Source organism: Leptonotus elevatus, chromosome 14, assembly GCF_054856555.1.
Source record: "Leptonotus elevatus isolate MCC_2025b chromosome 14, RoL_Lele_1.0, whole genome shotgun sequence".
NCBI lineage: Eukaryota > Metazoa > Chordata > Actinopteri > Syngnathiformes > Syngnathidae > Leptonotus > Leptonotus elevatus.
In genome coordinates, this window is record NC_141252.1 from 4,516,594 (window position 1) to 4,538,348 (window position 21,755).

The 21,755-nt window shown below is 41.2% G+C and overlaps 1 protein-coding gene across 10 annotated transcripts in view; it reads left to right on the forward strand.

The window, feature by feature from the left end:
* The window catches only part of fgfr3 (fibroblast growth factor receptor 3), a 117,301-nt gene that overhangs the window by 84,601 nt on the left and 10,945 nt on the right, over positions 1–21,755 (forward strand). For 9 of the 10 annotated variants that reach the window (XM_086093991.1, XM_086093987.1, XM_086093990.1 and 6 more), the window contains 5 exons: positions 7,398–7,567; positions 11,442–11,565; positions 12,405–12,595; positions 18,023–18,167; positions 19,628–19,803. In XM_086093991.1, the coding sequence (XP_085950117.1) occupies positions 7,398–7,567; positions 11,442–11,565; positions 12,405–12,595; positions 18,023–18,167; positions 19,628–19,803 (806 nt within the window). Of the gene's footprint in view, positions 1–7,397; positions 7,568–11,441; positions 11,566–12,404; positions 12,596–16,765; positions 16,911–18,022; positions 18,168–19,627; positions 19,804–21,755 lie in introns of all 10 variants that reach the window. The other variant, XM_086093983.1, reaches the window with a different exon arrangement.

The window sequence follows — 21,755 nt, forward strand, 5'->3', positions numbered from 1 at the left end:
ATTGACAACTAATCAATTATTAAATTAATCGATATTAGTGGTGCCACAATTAATCGACAACCACGCAATTATCAAATTCATCGATTTTAGAGGTGCAACGATTAATTGACAACTAATCGATTATTAAATTAATCGATATTAGTGGTGCCACAATTAATCGACAACCACTCAATTATCAAATTAATCGATATTAGAGGTGCAACGATTAATCGACAGCCTTTTTTTAAATCCAGTTCATCGATGAATCGGCAAAATAACTGACACATTTTTCGGTTGGTATGAAACAAATGATATGCAATGTCATGCTATCATAATTGGATTGAATCACTGAATTCGCTTCACATCAAAATGGGAGTGGATCGTGTCACACGGTAATCGCAGTGAATTCCACTTTGTCACATCATACTTAGTACGATAATTCCAGTGAATCAAAACGTATCAATTCGCGATTGTTCTGAATCGCGTTGTATCGTAATTGCCGTAAATGGTATCGTATAGTCACTGCAGTGAATCGTATCACACTGTAGGCGCATTATATTTCTTCATCATTATATCCAATCACGTATTGTGCGATCAAACTGTATCATTAAATATTGTCACTGGAGCGAATCTCATCATATCATAATCGGAGGGAATCGTACTGTATCACATTCTAATTGCTATAGTATAATTTTTATACGCACGGTGGTCATCGGTGGTGTGTCAACTCGATACGTATGCTCCGGGCATGTGATGATGTTGTTCTCCACTGTACACATAAAAGCCATCGACGGAATGCGCCGTCCTCCGTGTGACAAAACATTCTTTTAATCTTAGCCGCTAAATCCACCTCATGACACGGCAGGTCCCGCCCGGGCCAGGAGTGCGGGGATTAGCCCAGAAAAGCGCTAACTTGATGTGCGCTAAGCCAGCGCTAATTGGTCCCTCAGGAAGGCGACCCGACCATGTGACTCAAAAGCGGGAGAGAAACGAGGACACGGAAAATGTTTTGCACTGAGAAAGTCAGACGGCCGGAACGGGAGAGGAAAAGTCAGGACGCCTCCCGACGGAGACAAGATGAATGGCGGCCCGGGCCGCTGCCGCACTAACCGTATGGATTTGCTAGCTTGATGATGCTAACCGCCATCATCCAATTTGAAAGTCGAGAGAGCAAATCTTTCCCTCGCCGACAAATCTTGCATTTACGTTGGATTTATTTTCCCGTGTGAATGTTTGCCGTTGTCGGAAGATTTGTTGACAAAATCGTGGCAGCAGAATTTGCTTACGCAAAAATGAACGGTGAGATTAAGACGGAAAAATAGCGTGACTGGCTGGTGTGTGGCGTGACACGTTTAGCACACACACACGTTGAGGTGAAATGTTGGCATAAACAAGGTGATAAAAAGTAGCACCAAATTGATGTGCGTAGTGAGGATGTCGGCCATCTTAAAATATTGCCGTCTTTTGGAGATGAAGACACACTGCAAAAACACGTCTCCTTAATATTAGATCAACTACACTTGTTTTTAGTGTAAACTTACTAGAAACGAGTGAAATGATCTGCCAGTGCAGTAAGATCATTTTAATAACTTGGATTTCTTGAAATAAGAAAAATGGGTCATTCTATATTCATCTTAAAACTAGACTAAGTGCGGAAATTGCGTGGGAATGCTGAATGCTAATAGCTGAATGCTAAGCTGAATGCTAATAGCTGAATGCTGATATCTGAATGCTAATAGCTGAATGCTAAGCTGAATGCTAATAGCTGAATGCTGATATCTGAATGCTAATAGCTGAATGCTAATAGCTGAATGCTGAATGCGCACAGCTGAATGCTAAACTTAATGCTAAGCTGAATGCTAATAGCTGAATGCTGAGCTGAATGCTGATATCTGAATGCTAATAGCTGAATGCTAATAGCTGAATGCTAATAGCTGAAAGCTGAATGCGCACAGCTGAATGCTAAACTTAATGCTAAGCTGAATGCTAATAACTGAGTGCTAATAGCTAAATGCTAAACTGAATGCTTATGAAGCAAACTGAAAGATAAATGATGTGTAAATGACAAAGTATTATAGTATATAATTCTCAAAACAAGATCAATAAGACTTTATGGCTTGATGTAAGAGTTAAAAATAAGTTTTGAACCCCTTTTGAACATATAAACTCCTTTCTTTCTTCCTATTCTTGTTTTCTTTTTTTACTTCAATTTATATTTTAGACTTGTAATGTGTTTTCTTTCTTCAATAAAGAACCAAAGCAAGTCTAGTTAGATAGCTGATTTTTGTTTTTTTGCAGTGTGCACACGCTGTGTGTGTTTGTGTGTCGGAATGTGACCCAAGCGTAATGTGTGTGTCTTTCCCGTCTCTTGTTTACGCTGGCAGCCAAGCAGAGAGTCGCTCGTTAGCCAGCCTAGCGCTACGCTAACCCGCCTGCCGGCCGCCGTTCTTCTTCCGCGCACCTTCAAAGGACGTAATCGCCGCCCCAATCAGCCTCCGTGCGCACAAATTACACAATTAGGCAATTATCCTCCGTCGCACCCCCTTTTGACCACGTGGCCGCCCGAGCGGTGAACCGCCGCCTGGCGTGTCGACCCGCACGCTTCGCGCTAATTGCTGTTAGCTTTAATCACGCTGGGAAGGTTCTGTTTCCTCACAAACACAACAACAACCCTTTGACATCCTAACAGGGACAGCGCACCCCCTTCACACACGTACCACCAAAAAAGTTCAACTTGAAGTCACCCGTCCCCTTGAATATCCTGACAGAGGTGGCGCACCTTCTCACCCCTTTAACCCCATCCACTAGAAAATGGCAACATTTCCAAACTAGTCAAACCGCGCACCCCCTTCAATATCATGATACAGTTGGCTTACCTGACTCAATTGTTTGTTGGCGCACCCCCCTATTCTCCACACACACCATTCAACAAAAGCAAAAACATTTCTGACATTTTAACCCACCCTTCCAATATCTTCACAGAGTTGGCGTACCCCCTCTCCCCTGTGTACACCCTAAAAATATTATCTCATAATTACCCAGACTTATTAGGTCACAGCGCACCTTTTCTAACCCCAACATTTCCAAACCTGTTAAGCCACATATCCTCTTTTAATATTCTGACACTTTCAGACCTGTTAAACTTGGCGCACCCCCCTCCTAAAAATATAGTCACAATTTCCCCAAAATTGAAGCCGTGCACCCCCTTCCAACATCCTTACAGACATTGCACACCTTAAAAATATAATCTCATCATTTCCCAGAATTGTTAGGTCATGGCGCACCTTTTTCTTCAATGCATAACCTCCCCAAAAATGTACCATCTTTAATATTTTGACAGTTAGAGGTCTGGTTAACTTTGTGCACTCCCCCTCCTAAAAACAATTTTGAAGCCATGCACCCCCTTCCAACATCCTCACAGAGGTTGCACACCCTTTTCTCCCCTTCATTACCCCTACTTTTTAAGCCCCTTTGATATTCTGACAGAGTTGGTGCACCTCCCAAAACTTTTTTAAATTGGTGCACCCCTTCTCCCCTGCACACACCCTAAAAATATCAAGTGGTTAATACGCTAACTTTTTAAGCCACACAGCAACTTAAACAGAGTTGACCCCCCCCCCCCCCACCTGCAAAATTCCCCAAACTTTTTGGATGGATGTGCACCCCTTTCACCTGCAAAACGTCCCAATGTTTTCACGCCAGGCAACCCCTTCCACATCTTGACAGCGTTAGCGCACCCCCCCCCCCCCCCCCCCCCCAGCTGCAGGCTCTAAATAGTCGGTGTGTGCGCTCCGAGTAGCAGATGAGCAGCTGATATTTGAACGTCACTCTGTCCTGCTTTGCGTCCACTCAAACGCGCACAGAAACTTCATCCCGTGTCTAATTGACGGGATGGTATTTCCTCAGCGCGAGGGACGGCCTTCTGCGCGCCCCCCGTGGGGACACCGATAACCCCGTGTGCGCCGTCCGGGTTGCGGCACATCGTCACGTCCACCTGTTAGCTAACCGAGGAGGAAATCCCAGCGGCCGGCTAAAAATAGAGCAGGAGTGCCGAAAATACAGGAAGTACACAAAGTTGTTTTGGCAGAAACGTTGTTAGCAGGAGAACATTTGCCGTCATTTCCAAACAATTCAATTTGATTCGGTTGCAATTTTTGGGGTCGAGGATTCAATTGAGAATCCGTTTCCGATTCATAACCATTTTTGATTCAAAATGATTTGATTCAATTTATAGACGTGCAAAGAATTATCATGATCTACTCCAGTCTGACTTGCTCATGCTAATTAGCACGCGGCACTTTTATTACTCAAAAGAACGACTATTCATACAAAGAATGTTTACAGACAAGCATGTTAACATTGCTCACCCTCTTCCTACTATTCACAAAAACAACTTTTATTGGCATAACTTGATGGTGACTTTTTCCTTCTCCTTTCTAATGTGGCTACAACTTAACATTGGCTCAGAACCACAGTGCCCCTAAGTGGCCAAATGTTGTACAACATGAACAGCGCTCCCAATAAAGACAGTATCAAATCATTGAAATAAAATCGTTTTGGGACATTTAAAATCGATTCTGAATTGTACCGATTGAGAATCGATTTTTGGGACCCACCCCTAGTTTGCGTCTCAAGGGTCTTCCTTATTAGCCGAGACGTCGAATGCCGTTCGGATCTTCTGCTACGTTTCGCGGAGGCATTTTGCCGTCTGGATTGTGCACTTTTGGCTCAAAAGACGATGATGGCTGACAGCCGAGGTTTTGCATGACGAAGCAGCAGCAGGACCACACATCAGGAGGCTATAAAAAGTGTGTGCGCGCGTGCGGTTAATGGCGACGCCAAGAAAACAGAGCGCGGCGGCGGCGGCGGCGGCTCCTCGCTGCCTCGGCCGACACGAGAAGGAAATAATCAAATCCAGCAGCTAATTCCCTTTTAAGGTGCAACGCAAGTGTTACTTTTAGCTAGCCGGAGAAGAGCAACGACCAATTTAACGCACGCACGCACGCACGCACGCACCATTCTGATGACATCACAGACATTTCGGAGAGAAAACAAAAGATGATTTTTCTCAAAAATATGCCACTTTATTCTCACGTTTCAAATTTCTTTTTTTTTTTTACTTTAATCTCACAATATTCTGCCATTTTAGCTGCTATTTTATCATAATATTCCGATTTCATTCCTGAAAGAAAAGAAAATCGTAAAATTCTGACGTTTGTCTCACAAAATACAATTTTATTCTCATACTACCAAAATAAAAATACTTTAATCTTGATATTCTTACTGTATTATTTCCCCCCCCCCCAAAAAAACTTGATTCTTAGAAGAATTTTTTAGATTAAAATCTTTAGAAATGTAAAACTACAAATCTGCACTATATGTTCTGCCTTTAAAAAAAACTTGTAACTTTTTACTTTTAAATCCTCAAAGAAATATGACTTTATTCTTGCAATACTATAACTTTTTTGCAATTAATTTTATAATATGATTTTTCTTTAAATAAAAATGCACCTATTTTTTGGGGGGGAGGGTCACAATTTTTTCTCATGAAATCGATTCTCGTGCTACTTTTTTCATATTTTCTCACCATTTTGTAAAATTCCAACATTTTTATCATGTCCAGATATTTTTTTCTTAGAAAAATACTTAATATATATTAGTACTTTTTTTCTAAATAATAATATGTCATAAGATTTATTTAATGTCATATTATTTATTTACTTATTTTTAGAAAAAAGAAAAATATCAATCTCATTGTAAAAAATTTTTTTTTTTTTCTTGTAGCTCTTTTGGTAAACGGAGCATCTGTTGCTTGAGTGACGGCGAACAAAATTGCAAAACGTTACTGCGGCCAGACTGACGCTTTTTTTTTTCGGCGCTATTTTTGTCGACGCTATTTTTTTTAAACGTCAGTTTGCGAAAGGCAGTGCGTCCTGCAACTTTCGGCGCTGCGTCCTGCAGACCAGATGAAGAAGAAGCAGAAGGAGAAAGCCCCGCCCACGGCTCGCTGCTGGACGCTCACGATTATTTCCAACACACACACATTGAGATGCAAATGAGCTCCTCTCGGACCTTCTGCTGCTTGTAAGAAAAGTAAAAGAGACATCTGATGAGCGCTCAACCGCCTCCTCGGCTTTTGTTGAGTTGAGCTGTGAGCCACACACACATGGGGAGGGGGGTTGTGGCGGGGGGGGGGGGGTCTTTCATGATTTAGCGCTGGCGTGTGAGAACAAGTCAATAAATCATTTTGGCAGCGTCGTGAATGTAAGGATTGTTGGACACTAGAAAAGAAAGCTTCGGGGCCGTCCGATGTTTTCTGCGAGAGAGAAGGAGCCGTCAAAAGTTCTTTTAGCAGGGAAGCGGCGTCCTTTACTGGGGGGAGGACGGGGTGTGTGTGTGTGTGTGTGGGGGGGGGGGGGGTCTCGTTTGAGCTCCTCGTCCTCATCCGTGTTTTTGCCTCATAAAAGTGACAATTTGAATAGAATGCACGTTAGGGTCTGGAATTATTTTTTTTTCTATGAGCCTTGAGCATACCTCACGTCTTCTCAAGTGCATATATAATAAGTCTGCACACCCCTGTTGAGATTCTAGATTTTGTCATGTAAACAAATTAGAAGAGCAAGATAAGTCATGTCAAAGCTTTTCCTACCATTAATGTCATCTGTAATTAAAATGGTGTCAGCAGACAAGTCATTAACTCCAAATAAACGTCAGATGTTCTAGTAGGCTTTCCTGGTGGAAAAGTTATTTACTGTAGCATATGTCTAATTTTTACACATCACAAAACTGAAATTTGAACGAGGGTGTGCAGACCTTTTATAGCCACTTCCAACTGCCACATCCTGGACGCCAATCTTGTAATATAATGACATGTTTTCCTCAAGTAAAATGTGGCATGAAAAACAAACTATCAAATATTTTTAATTTTCTCTACAAAAATGCCTTTTTAGAAAAAAAATGTAACAGTTTATCTTCAAAAAAATCTTTTTTTTCTAAAGAATAAAATGAATGTAGTCTCGTATGACATTTGTCCTTTTTTGAAAAAAATAAAGAAATTGTAATACATGCTTGTATACAAACAATTTTCTCAAATAAAGTCACTTTTTATTTGAACCCCAAAAAAGCCATTTTAGTCTTTTAATCATATGATTTTTTTCTACCAAAAAATTTAACAAATATATATTTATCAAAAGTCTTTATAATTGGGTCTTTTCCCCCCGCCCCCAAAAAATTGTCTCATAGTATTGTTTTTTCCTTTATTTCTTTATTTTTTTTGTACTGCAATGACATTTTTCTTCCATAAAAAAATTATTTTTCCTGCATTTTAAACCAATTTCGTTACCAAAATGACTTTTGAGAAAGTGCTTCCGATTTGCGCAATTTTTGAAAAGCGCTCGTCTGTGTTGTTTTGCGCACAGAAGCTCCGTATTGGACCAGGCCGGACCGGATGGACAAGAAGCTGCTGGCGGTGCCGGCCGCCAACACGGTCAAGTTCCGCTGCGCGGCGTCGGGCAACCCCACGCCGACCATCCGCTGGCTGAAGAACGGCAGAGAGTTCAATGGCGAGCAGCGCATGGGCGGCATCAAGGTCAGCCTGGCAACGCTTGATTTGCAGGACCGCGACAACATTGATTGCTGTGATTGGCCAACTGCTGGTCACATGGCAAATGGACGCCATCTTGTTACCCTGCTTGAAACAGAGTTGGCCAAACGCTCTCTCTTTATATGGCTCTGCTGCCATCTAGGGGTGAATGGTATTATTACAACTCAAAACTGCAGTCCATTTTTTTTGTTTGTTTTGGGGGGGGGGGGGGCTGTATTTTGAATGTTGATCGGCAAATAATTTAGGGGTTTGTTAAATTATATATAAATGAATTACTTTTTTTTTTCACCTTTTCACCGGTTGCCCATTCATGATCTGGGCCGACTAAAAATAGTCAAATACAAAACAAAAAAATGTGTTTACTGTCATTCAGGTCAAGTCGACAAATATTTTGTCGTGCAAAAACAACAAATAAAATCACTTGGTTACATAAAATATACGGAAAGGAAAAAAGTATTGGTATAAAAACAGATCTGTAAAATGTCCAACTAAATGACACAATTGCATTTTTTCCCGTTAATTGCCGCCTGTTAGTGCCGCGCGCTGGGCCGGCTTTGCTCGTGAGCTTTTTAGCCAGCAAACATTTTAATCCCCGCTCAGCGAGCCCGCTGCGCCGCGCTCCGCGTGGGAGCGTCTAAAAGCGGAGAAAGCGAACCCGCGCGTCTTCTCGCGGCGAATAAAGGTCAGGATCGCCCTGCCGGGCCGCACACCCTCCGTAGAATTCCGGAGACCCCCCCCCCCCCCCCACCCCCGAGCTCCCTCGGCGAGGACCACCAAAATAAATAATGCGGTGTTGAAACCGGAGTGCTGCTGGGATACTTGAACGCTGGCCCGAACGCGGCGTTGACAAGCGAGGCAGCAGCGCCGCCAGCAGCTGCTCGCTTCGCTTTTGTCATCGTCATCGCCAGCGGGAACAGCCAACGCCGCAGGTTTGGGTTCAACTCGACGTCGTTGGTCACACACAAGATGTTTGCTCAAACTCTGACCTTGTGGAGTTGACTGCAATTTATGAGCAAGCCCTCAAATTTCCGCCCACGTTTAGTGATGAAAAGTCCAATTTTTCCTCATTTTGTTTTGTCACGTTGACAGTGGTTGCAATTCGGACCCGTTTCCGGCTGGGCTTCTTGAGACTTTTTCGTGGGTCTGCTGCTCTTCGTAGACATGCCTACCAAATGTCATGCTGTCAAACTGGATTTGAATTCTTTAGGGTGATACTGAGACAAAATAGCTGCTTCAAACCAAAATGACAGACATTTTGTAGGTCTGCGCATGATATGAATTTTTTTTTAAAAAGACCCCAAAATGGCAAATTCGAACCAAAATGGCCAACTTTGCGTGTGTTTTTCGTAATGACTTCACCCTAACCCTTTTTTCATTGACTAGCAAATTTCATGTTGCTAAATCAACCTGTGTTCGGGGCCTGAATTTGACAAAAATGTGATTAGGATCATTTGAAGGACCTCTGAAAATGTCCAGAATGAGCCTAAAATGGCCGCCCCAAACCAAAATGGCCGACTGACTTTGTGTGTCTTTTCAAGTTTGGCTTCTTGAGTCTTTTTTTGTAGGTGTACTCATGACCGTCGTGTCTACCAAATTTCACGTTTTTATGCCGAACTGCGAGCTGTTTTATTTTTTTGTGGATGTTTTGTTTTGAATGTGATTTGTGTGGTTGAAGTGGTGGGAAAAGTGTTGGCGTTGTCCTTTCAAGAGTTAACGTAAGGAGATCCCGTCGCTATTAACAGTTTACGGAGATCTCCAACATCTGCTCCCAGCGGGCAGCCAGCAGTTGTCCGCACCCCCACAACCCCCCCACAACACCCCCTCCTCCTATCTTCCCACTCGCACCTGTCGCCAGCACTCCAGCCGCCGCCACTAGCGCCGAGCTAAAAGGTTTGCATCCCTGCGTTAGCGTCATGCTAATCCCATGGCCAGCGCTTGGGTTTCATCAGCTGGTCGGTCAAGCGGTCCCGCGCTCGGCCAATCACCTGCAGGAAATGAACGTTGTTTTTCCAATATGGCCGTCATTGCCAGTTAGCGTGTCAGTTAGCGTCTTAGCTGAGTTGATACTTTAGCTAATGGGGGCTTATTAGCAATAGCTTTGTGTTAGCACAGTATAGAGGGGGGGTGAGTTGGTCCAGTTGTCCTTAGTTAGTTAGTTAGTTAGTTGGTTAGTTAGTTAGTTAGTTAGTTAGTTAGTTAGTTAGTTAGTTAGTTAGCTGGAAATTCTACGGGTGCACTTAAAGCAGCAATCCGAGTCGTTTCACACGCAACATCGACTTGGGGAAAGTAAGACGTAATCTGCTGATCGAAGGGTGGAAATTCCCAAAATGCGATGACAGAGCCCCGCCATGACCTCCACGGTGACAGGCCTCTCTTAGCCCAGATCCCCCCGCGCTCGCCTCGTCCCCTCCCTCGGATCCCCTGCTGGGTCTTGGGGGTGAAGCGGTCGCCACCTCTCTTGTACTGAAGTGACAACATCATTCCCCAAGTGGCAGCCGTGCCTGATCTGCTTTGCTGCTCTCGACACAATCGCGTAAACACGACCACACAATGAGGCCGTACAAGCAGCGTTTCGGTCAAACGCTAAATAGCCAGGGCGAGGTATCGGATCTGTATTGCAGGGTATCGGATCTTGAGGAGCATAACGTATCATCAAAAGTGCTGCAATGTCCCTCAAGTTAATTACTTTCATTTGATTTGATTTGGATCTTGATTTTCTTCATTTTATTTATTTATTTATCTATTTTTGTCTTAAAAAAAACGGTTTAAGTGATGTACTGCAAAATACAAAAATATTGTTAGTAGATGTTTTATGGCGGTAATTGGTTAAATATGTAAAATTACATGAATGTTAATTAGGGCAAATTTAAAAGTATTTTTTTTAACATATAATACAAGACCAATGGGTGGTTAAATGTTTTATAAGTATTGGAATGAAAAGTGAGTGTTCAATATTATTACTTCTAAAAAAAAAAATATATATTTAATAACAAAAATTAAAACAATTTTATGTATTTTATTTTGTTATGATTAACATCAATTAATTATAATTAAATATATTCTAAATAATTAAAATGGGAATGCATATTATTTTATTAGCAATAAAAAGCAATCAATATATTTGTTCAAACCCCCAAATATTACTAGAATAAATAATTTTGCATTTTACTTTACTGATAAATATTTCTAATTAATTCAATAATAAATAATGATTTTTATCTAATGATTAAAAAATGTGAAAAATTAAATACAAACATATTTTTTTTAAATAAATAGCTAAAATTTGAAATTATAGTCAAATAAATAAAAACGAATATAATTTTAAAAAAAATGGTGTGCATTATTGGTCTATAAAATATTAGAAATAAAATACAAAAATATTAGTGTCATAAAGTTCACTTGTGCTGTCGACTTGACCTCTCGCGCTCCTGCGTGGTGGAGTTCTTGAGGGTGATTTGGCGCGTTTGGTGTGACACGTGCTTTGCGTTAGCCGCGCGCGCTAGCTGGCACGGCCAAGGCAGGCAAGAAAAACAAGAAATTCAAGAAAAAGAGCCGAGAGATTTGACGCTCCGCAAGACGAGCCCACACGGAGGCGTCTTCGCCGCACTCGGCTTTGCTTTGCACGCCACACACGTGTGTGGCCCGATTCGTGCCACTGGAAAAGAAACACACGCGCGCAAACATAACCACGTTTGTGGAGGCGGCAGGCAGCACCTGAGGCTCATTCTAATACGTCGGAAAAAATATCTAAAAATACAAAAGTATCGGGTTCAAAATGCACAAGTATGTTCTAAAATCAGGAAAACATCCACAAAAGCATCGTAATTGACGTTTTGTCTTTTCTTGTTTGTTTGCGTAGCTGCGCCACCAGCAGTGGAGTTTGGTGATGGAGAGCGCCGTGCCGTCGGATCGCGGCAACTACACGTGCGTGGTGCACAACAAGTACGGCACCATCACGCACACCTACCAGCTGGATGTGCTCGGTACGTCACAACCCCCACAGACGCAAATTGATGGCATAATGATATGATTGAAGATGATTGGTTTCAATATTTGATGGAAAATACACAAATGTTAGAAATGTTGACAAATATTGTAAAACTTTTTCAATCAAAATACAACACCAAAAGGGAAAAACAACAAAAAAGGTTGTGTGGGGGGGTGGGGGCTCAAATATGACATGGAAACTTTTTAAACTAAATGCACAAGTAGTATCTTATAAAAATTAAGAAAATATTAGATGGAAAATAAACAATGAGACAAAATGCTAAATGCTATTTTATTCAAAATATTTTTTGGAAATATTTGACAAACTATACAAGTACTAGTGGAAAAATAGAACAATGTGTAATGAAAAATATAACATTAAAAATGCACAAATATTCAGCAAAAAATACAATAACAATAAGGCAAAATAAAAAAATATTAGGAAAAAAAAGTACAACAATATTGGATTTTTTTTAAATATTTGACAAATGATATTAGATTTAAGAAAAAAAATGCTGAGAAAGAGAGAGAAAAAAACAATTTCACTTGTCTCTACAACCAAAACAAAGACTTTAATCTTAAATCCATAAATTGAAATGTCCAAATGGATGGGCAAAAATATTCAACAAAAAAATACAAAACCAAAGCATTTTTTTTTTCTCAGATTAAATCAGGCAATAAATACACAAATATGATGAAAAATATCATATTTGCAGGGAAATATATTTGACAGTTTAAAAAAATCTGTCGAACTTGACGGAACTGATGCGGATGACATTTGAGGTTCGATTGGAGCAAGCAAGCAGCTAACGGCGAAACCCGATGTTGCGTTCAGAGCGCTCCCCGCACAGGCCCATCCTGCAGGCGGGCCTGCCGGCCAATCAGTCGGTGGTGGTGGGCAGCGACGTGGAGTTCCACTGCAAAGTGTACAGCGACGCCCAGCCGCACATCCAGTGGCTCAAGCACATCGAGGTCAACGGCAGCCGCTTCGACGCCGACGGCGGACCCTACGTCAAGATCCTCAAGGTACGCAAGCGCGCGCGCGCGCTCGCCGTCGCCTCCGCGGCCGATCCAGTTGCTTCATGTCGCCTCCCCTCAAATGTTACAAATGACGAATGACGTTTTTGCAGATTTGCGTCGGCCGTCTGTCTTGTACACGTGCTTCAAATTTTGTAGCAGTTTGTCCTTCAAGCAACACATGAAATTCACCCTAAAATGGCCGCTCCTGTGTGTTTTCAAACATGACTCATTGAGACTTTTTGTAGGTTTACAAATGAAAGAAATGTCAAAATTCCACCTTGCCAAGGGAAACTGCTTTTGGTGGATGCATTTTTTATTTTTATTTTTTTTTTACGTCAAATTTTCCAACGTGCCATAGAGGCAAAATGGCTGCTTCAACCCAAAATGGCTGACTTCCTGTGTCTTTTCAGGCATGAGTTCTTGAACCCTTTTTGTTGGTTCGTCCGCTAATGATGGTCATGCCTGCCAAATTGCCAAAACAAACCGGTATAGTTATTGAGGCAAAATGGCGGCTTCGATCAAAATGGCCGTCTTCCTGCGCCTTGTACGTCTGGCCCGTGATGAATATGGCTACCAAATTTCACATGGCTGAGTCCAACTGGCTGTGGGGAGTCCTAAAAAAAGAGTTCGGTCCAGTCTTGTTTATGTTCAACTGGTGGCCGTGTGGACTTTTGAAGGTTTGCCGAGAATAGTCACAGAGGGCAACGCCCTAAAACCCGTGTTTTTTTTTTTTTTTTTTTTTTTTTTTACAAAGACTCCCACACTTTTGATTCCGCCTCCTCCATTTCTTTTTCAAGGTGGCCGCCGAGTGAGCGAGGGAATTAAACAAACATCTGGTTTAGACTAAGTTAACTGCTGCGGTGGTGGCAGCGCAGGCGGAGAGGCGGCCTCTGCTAACCGCCGCTGCCGTCAGATGTCCTGCGTCGCGTGGGTTTTTTTTTTTTATTCGGCAGCAACAGCGGCAGCAAGAGGAGGAGGAGGGGGAGGAGGAGGAGGAGGCGACCCCAAAAAAAGCCTTGGAAAAAATGAGCGGAGGGTGCGAGGAAGGGCAGAGTCAGCACAGACCAAAGTGTGACAGAGGACGACGACGACGATGGAGACCAAAAAGGAGCAGCGAGGACTTTTCCAAATATTTGATGCAGCAAACGTGATTGTTGTGTTGCTCGCAAAACACCAATGGACCCAAAAAGCTCATTTATGCGCCGTTCCTTCCGTTTCTTAAATGGCCGCTTGAAACCCAAACGTGGTTTTGGGAAAGGTTTCTTTATGATGGACTTGAAGCCAAGATGACCTCAAGGGAGTTTTTTTTGTTTTTGTTTTTTTTAATAATAATGACGAGTGAACCAAAATGGCCGACTTTCTACACTCTAAAAAGAGTATTGTTGAACCAATTTAAGATTAAAAATTGAATTGTTGACCAACTTTGAAAAATTGCTTCAGTCGGTAACAGACAATTGAATTCAGTTAATCCAAAGTGAATATATTAAATTGAATTAATGATGAGTTAATTCAACCTAATATATTCAATCGTATTAAGTTCATCCTAAAGTAATCCAGAGTAAATATAGTTTAATGAACTCATAATTAATTTAACTTAATATATTTGGATTGGCTTAACTTATTTCAATCGTGTGTTAGCAATTGAAGCCTTTTTTTTTTAATTGGTCAACAATTCAATTTGTAATCTTAAATTAGTTCAACAATTCTCTTTTTAGAGTGTATGTCTATTCAGGCATGACTTCGAGAGACTTTTCTTTCTTTTTTTCTTGTGCTGCTAAGTGTAACTGACTGCAGGGTTTCTTTTTTTTTTTTCTTTTTTTTTATTGCACAAGACGTACAGAATCAATTTGTCACATTTTCAGAATATTGCAATTTATAAAATATCGATACGCTACCGACAAATAGTAATGTTTTTGTTTGTTGTCAATGGGCCAATACTTCATGGCACATAGTTACATTTGTAGGTTAGCTGAGGTTACATTTCATTTGGCTGCATTAGTTTATGTTATATTCGCCATGTAGGTTTTTTTTTTATTTATTTTTTATTTATTTTTTTGTAGTTTAAGCTAGGTTACGTTACTTAAGGTTATGTTACGGACCGGTAGGTAACATTAAGTGAGGTTACGTTACATTTCATGCACTTACACTAGTTTAGATTACATTTTATAGGTATAGGTTTATATGTTTGGTTATATGACATGAGTTTATGTTACATTAAAAAGTTAAAGCGTTTAGCTAGGCTACGTTAGTTTGGCTACCTTATGCTAAGTAATGTGACGTTAAAAATGACCTTTAAATATTTATATTTATGCTTGATCAATCGCGTTATGGGTTATGTTAAGTTATCTTGGGTTAGTTTAGGTTAGGTTAGGCTGTGCTTAATGATGTTAGGTTAAGTCACAATATGGTAGCTTAAAACTGAAGTCTTTTCTAATCTCGTTCAAATGATTCTCATGTGGCCATAATGGTTTTCGTTTGAAAGATTTTCCTTGCCAGCTGTCAACGTGTACTGCAGCTGTATGGTCTGCTGCCGTATCTCGATACCTCGCAAAAGACTAAGCCATGACTGTGAGGGAAGAAAAGATGGCGCGAGAGGAGGGCGGGAGCCGAGCCCGTCAGCCCAAACCGCGGCTCCCGCGCTCTATTTTGGAGCGCCGCATAATTGAAACAGTATTTAGCCGGCCGTGTGTGTCTGCGTGTGCGCCACAGTTCATTCATTGAGCCGTCATGTCGTGTGTGGCGCTTAGCGTATCGTTAAGTGGGCGAGGGGTGAAAAGGGGAGGGGTGGGGGGGGGGGGGGTTTGGAGGCTTCGTGAATCCTTCTTTGATGGCTGGAAAAGAAAAAATATATTTTTTTTTTAAAGCAAACGACTCGCCCAACGCCGTCTGCAGCTCAGCCATTAATTTTCACAACAACCGCAGCATAAAACTCACAATGTTTGTGTGTCTATGCTAATGCGTCGTTATTCACATCATATTTGTATGTTTTTATGACTTTCTGTATTGATGTTGATGTTGCAGTACACAGCTTGGTTTACTCTTTTGTGTGTGTGTGTGTGTGTGTGGTTTGACCACAACATTAGGTACGCCTGCACCATCAATCCAAAAGTTTGCGTTTACAAAGATGATCATGCTGACTCGTTGTTGATCCTGGCAAAAGGTTCAAATGTGCTCAAAATGGCATTTGGCTTCAATTTAGGAAAATCGGCAGCCCTGAAAAGTCTTCAATTAGATTATATTAGCAATTGAAGTTGTTCAATTAGATCAATGTGGTCCTATAAGTTAAGAGGAAAAAAAGTCTTGCGTTTGCCCAAAGTGCTCCTAAAATGTCTCAAAAAGTGGACAGAAAAAGTCTAAAAATAAATACATAAATTAATTAATTAAAAAAAGAAAGAAACGTTTTTGGATCGAGTGAAAAGTCTTAAGGTTCACTCAAAATTGTCCCCCCCCCCCCCCCAAAAAAAAAACATAAAAAGTCTTAAATAAGTAAATAAGTCTTAAATAAATCAACTGGATCCGAGAATCCAAAAGAATCTGAACAACCTTCAAACATTTTTAAAAAATTGTACATGTCTAAAGTGATCCTATTAAATTTGTATTTGCCTTTAAATATTGTATTTTTAATCATGTGAAGCACATTGAGTTGTTTTATGCATGACATGTGCTACATCAATAAAATTGGTCTTTGAGATTTTCAATTTGATTAACTCCGACATTTAACCAATTAAGTCTTAACATTTGATCAAAGCAAAGTGGCCTTAAGGTCTTTAATTATATTTAAAATGTCAAAATGTGATCAAATAGCCTTAAAATGTTTTAATATGGACCAATGTGACTTTAATTTGACAAAATTGGTCTTCAAATTTGATTCAGATTGCCTTCAAATCCACCTGGAAAAGAATTACATTTGCTGAAAAATTGCCCAAAACAATTTTGAATTCCATCAAAATGACCTTCAAAAATGTCAACGTTTGACGAAATTGGCCTTTTAAAATGTGATCTGGTCGCGGCAATGATCTTGTGCAGGTGTACCTAATAAAGTGACCAGCAAGCATCAGATAAAACGGCGGAGCCACTTCACTTCCTCGATTATTTCCACGCGACAGAACAGAAGGCCGTCGTTAGCTTAGCATGTGGCCGCAGCCTGTGTATTTGAATGTGTTCCATTGTTTGCAGAGCGTAGTGAGCGAGCGCGCCGAGGCCCGGCACGCGCTCAAACTGTCCAACGTGACAGAGCGAGACGCCGGCAAGTACTGGTGCCGCGCCACAAACTTTGTAGGCAGGTCGCAAAACGCCTTCTGGCTCAAAATTCAGCGAGCAGGTAACAGCAAAAACCTCTCACCGGCGTCTTGTGTGTGTCCTCCTTTTCTCTTGGGGCGCTCGCCGTGGTTTCATCTGCCGCCGCTGGCTCGGTTCAGCCGCCGTCCTCGTCCGTATCCGTCGCGTTCGCCAAGCCGATATTGATCAAGTATGTCTTGAATTGGAAGAAGGAGGAAGAAAAAAAAATGCCCACAGCTTTCAATTTTCTAACAGTAACATTTTGGGGGTGGCCCTGGGTTCTATAAAATCCATTTCTGTTCTGGGGGGAAAACAGGACACTTTCTATTTTGTCAAAGTAGCCTTAAAATAGCTTAAAATTTGATCAGAAAGTCTTAATCATGCTAATATTTGATCAAAGTCAACTTCAAAACTGTTAGCTGAGTAGTCTAAAAAAATGGTTATACTTTTATCTATCAGTCATAAAGTCTTGAATTTGAGTTAAGTAAAAAAAAAAAAAAAGTTTTTATTTAAATTGCTTTAAAAAGTTTAAAATTCATAAAGTCAACTTAAGAAGTCATCAACTTCTTTAAATAGTCATATAGAAAAGTCATCTTTTCTCTGAGTGGTCTAAAAAAAAAAAAGTCATTAAAAGTCTTGAATTTGATTTAGGAAGTTTTAAATTTGATCAAAATGTATTTTTTTTTTAAAAAAAAAGCAAAAGTCATCTGAGTCGTCTTCAAAAGTCTGATTTGATGCGAGACAACCTTCAAAAAGTCCTCAATTTGATGTGATCGTCTTTGAAATCATTCCATTTGCTGAAAGTCTTAGAATTTGATCCGAATGCCCTTTAAACACAATCGATAAAAAAATAAAAGTCTCAGATGTGATTAAAGTAGTCGAAAATGTCAAATGAGTCTTGAAAGGGAATTCAAAAGAAATGATGACTCAAAGTTCACGTCACCCATTTGTGCTTCAAACTGACGTCGCGGTAAGTCCGAGAAACGTTTGCATCGTTTGTGGTTGATGGTGCCTTTTCTGCTTGGGTGTCTTCTTGTGCGTCCTTTTGGCCTTTGTTGTGTTTCAACTGCTGTTTGGTGCTTTCTTGACGGTGCTCCCTTTCCACCCTCCCTCCCTCCCTCCCTTCCTTCCTCCCTTCCTTCCTTTTCCCTTCAGACGGCCGGTATTAACACCACGGACAACGAGCTGGAGGTGCTGCTGGTGTCCAACGTGTCTTTCGAGGACGCGGGCGAGTACACTTGCCTGGCGGGGAACTCTATCGGCTTTACTCACCACACTGCTTGGCTCACGGTGCTTCCAGGTACCCGGCGCTGGCGCCGACAAACACACCGCTGCTCCGACTCTGTCCGGCTCTCACCGCCGTGTCGTGTTCATTTGAGCTGCTGAGGACTACAGTAGGCCAACTCGGTTCGGCTTTTGCGTAGGCGTAAAAATCTGGATTAAAGAGGATTTGATGTTTGATCATCTTCATGCTTTTCATTCATCCTCGATCAAATTTAGCGTCAAGGAAATTAGTGTGGCGGAATGACGCCCAAAATAAGATGGAGGCAGAACAAAATACACTCCGCAAAATATAATTTAAAAAATAAAAAATAAAGTTGCAAACCTGAAGTTAGCCCATTCTAGTTCTCAGCAGCTCATTTGTAATAACAACAAAATGTTGTTTTTTTTAATGACTCTTTTTATTGAAAACAAGTCACTCCTCACATGAAGGGTTCCCGCTAGCAGCATTAGCGATAGCGTCGCTGGCTAACAGGACAAAGTGGTCTTAAGCTCCGTATCTCACTGAGCGGCCGAGGCTTGGCCGTGTTTGCCGACGTGTCGAATGTGGGTTCTTTGTCACGGTTTGTTAAAGGTTGACTTTTTCTTGCCACCAAGAAATTTTGAACATTAAAACTGTTTGCAAACATTTTTGCTCCCGTTTGCCAACTTAAACGAAAAAACTCTTTCGCCATGTTCGAAAGCAATCGCCGCTCAGTGAAGATATAACGGTGCAGTTAGCATGTTACCAGTTAGCAATTTAGTCCAAGTCTCCCTAAAAATGTATATTTAATCCAAAAAGTCTTCGTGGATTGCATTGGATCAAAGTGGCCAAAAAAGGTCTGCAAAAAAGTCTTACATTTGATTCCGATATTTTTAATAAGTCTTCAGTTTCATCCAAATGTTCCCAAATGGTCATGAAACATTTTCCAAGTTGCCTTAAAAAGACAAATTTCACGTGTGGACGATTTGGTCCTTGTTCCAAACGTGACAAGCAAGACGAGAGCGCTTAAAGCCGATTTCAAGCTGCTGGCGTGAAAACCCAAGTGGAGCCGCTCCCTTTTTGTGTTTACACTTGCAATGAAATGCTCTGATCTGATTGGCTTAGAGTTCTTCTACTGTAAAAAGTGTCACTGCTTCTTGAATTGGACAAATCGCCGCTAAAATAGACTTTTTCATATATTATTATTTTACAACCAGGCATCTGTGAGGAAGCTTTTTTTTTGTGTGTGTGTGTGGGTTGATGATGATGTTGTTGTTGTTGTGTTGCTAATTGGCTCCCTCGGGATCAAGTTGCAATGACCTGCTGCAGGGCAACACAAAAAAACAACACACCACTGGACAACATGGAGAGAACATGAACATTTATTTATTTTTATTTTTGTCATTTTCTGTTCTTTTTATTCCTTAATCTCATGAACTCAATGGATTATTTGATTTATATTGGAGAAAAAAGACCCAAGTCCTTGTATTGATTCCCAATGTTTGCGTTTGGCAAAGCGGTGAGCCCGGAGAAGGAGGACTACTACGCCGACATCCTGATCTACGTGACGGGCTGCGTGCTCTTCATCCTGGCGGTGGTGATCGTCGTGTTGTGCCGCATGCGCATGAGCGCGCAGAAGACGCTGCCCGAGCCGCCCGTGCAGAAACTCTCCAAGTTCCCGCTCAAGAGACAGGTAACAGAAAGTAGATACCAGATTTGCAACTCCCCCGCCGCCCGACCCGATGAACCCGATGACCCTTCGAACCGCTCAAGCTGATCCGAATCAATCGTCTTTGGTTCCTTCTTCTTGTCTCCTCGCCGTCATTTTTGTTTGTAGCTTTTGATTTTGGCTTCCTGTTTGCTGCAGCGACATTGGAAGTGGTCTTCTTCTTCTTCTTCTTCTTTTTCTTCTTCTTCGCTCTTCGAAGGCAACGATTTTATTGCATTCTTGTGTAATCTCTGCTCGCTTTTTGTCCCGCTAATCTCCCACCGAATTTTCTCCTTCAGTTTTTTTTCATAAGCAACTAAATCTCCCGCAAAGCTCCTTGCATTTTCTAGCACATATTACTTTTCAGGCCAAGCAAATTTGGACCTGGACTCTTTTTCTTTTCTTTTTTTTTTTTCCTCCCTGATCCGTGGCAACGTTTTTCTTGTCATTTTGCTTCAGTCGACAACTTGTTGGTTATGAGTTTGGAGACGCAAAAGCAGATCCGTCGGGACGCTGGCAGGAAGTGGAATTTTGGAAACGGGCTGGACTGAAGCTTCCTTTTCCATTTGTCTTGGTTGTTGCTTCCATTTGTTACTTCCTGCTTGCACCTGTGCAAGTCGTCGCCTGCTTGGTTGGAATTCAGATGAAGAGACAAATCTGACAATGCGAGTTTAGTGAGTGAGCTCGTCAGTTGAGTTTGTCAGTCAGCGGGTCATTTTCTAGGTTCATTAATTACAGTACTATATTTGCCTTTTAACACATTGACTGGCAGCCATTTTCACTGAAGCAATCCCCTTCGCTCCCGGCCGTTTGACTGGATTTGGACAGATTTTGCAAGGCCCACAGAATATTGTCTTCTATTGCTATAAAGACGTGGGAGCGACCAAAAGAAAGAGGAGAGTTTCTTCTTTTATCAGGGGAAAAAGTATATTTCTGTCTGTTTCCGTTTTGCAACGATTAGCATTAGAATATAACTTAAGTTTGATCAATATTCACATTCCTGTTGAAAACACTGGCAACAAGAGCTTGCTGCAACATGACTGCTCTCCTATATCTGCTGCCACCTGCTGGCCGTTTCTTGTAGTAAATACCATTGCTTTAAGACACCTCTTCATGGCAGAAGCTGCATCAAATCATTCTGTATACTCTTGCATTAAAAAATCATAAAAACCATTAAAAACGTATTAATATGTTTTTGGGAGGGAAGGACAAAGTATTAAAAAACGTATTAATACTAGTCAGTCTGCTACTTAGTTTGTCACTTGCTTTCGTTTGTTTAATAGTCATTTTATTAGTGTTTGTTGTAAGGTAGCTAGTCAATCAGTTGGTTAGTTAATTTCTGTATTGGTTAGTTAGTTATTCATTGTGTGATAGTCAATCAGTTGTGTAGTTAGACTGCTAATTTGTTGTTATTGTTTGCTAGGAAGGTGGTCAATTAATTAGTTACTCAGGTAATGAGTTAGTTTGTTTGCTCGTTCGTTAGCCTATCAGGGTTAGTCATGTTATGTAATTAGTCAAACAGTTATTTTCTTGCTTAGTTCCACTCTTAGTTCCTTTGTTAGCTAGCTGGTTAGTTAATTAGTTACTTCAATCAGTTAACCAGTCAGTTTGTTTGTTTATTTGTCGGTCTGTGCGTCCGCCAGATAATAGGTCAGTTCTAACGTTCATTTTTTAGTTAGTTTGTAGGTTCATCAGTTAGTTAATTAATTTGTTAGTCAGTTACTTTTTTTTTTCAATAGTGATGGTTAGTTGCGGTTTGCTGCTGTATGAGTTTCTACTTTTATGCTAAAACGTTCCAGTTTGCAGCTTGAATTCAACTTTGGGTGACCTTCAGTGAAAAACCGCTGAGAAATTGTAATTCAGCATCAAGTTTCCTCCGCCCCCTCCGCGTTGCGACTTTCCCGACGCGGCGGCCGCTTCAGCGACGATAACAGTCT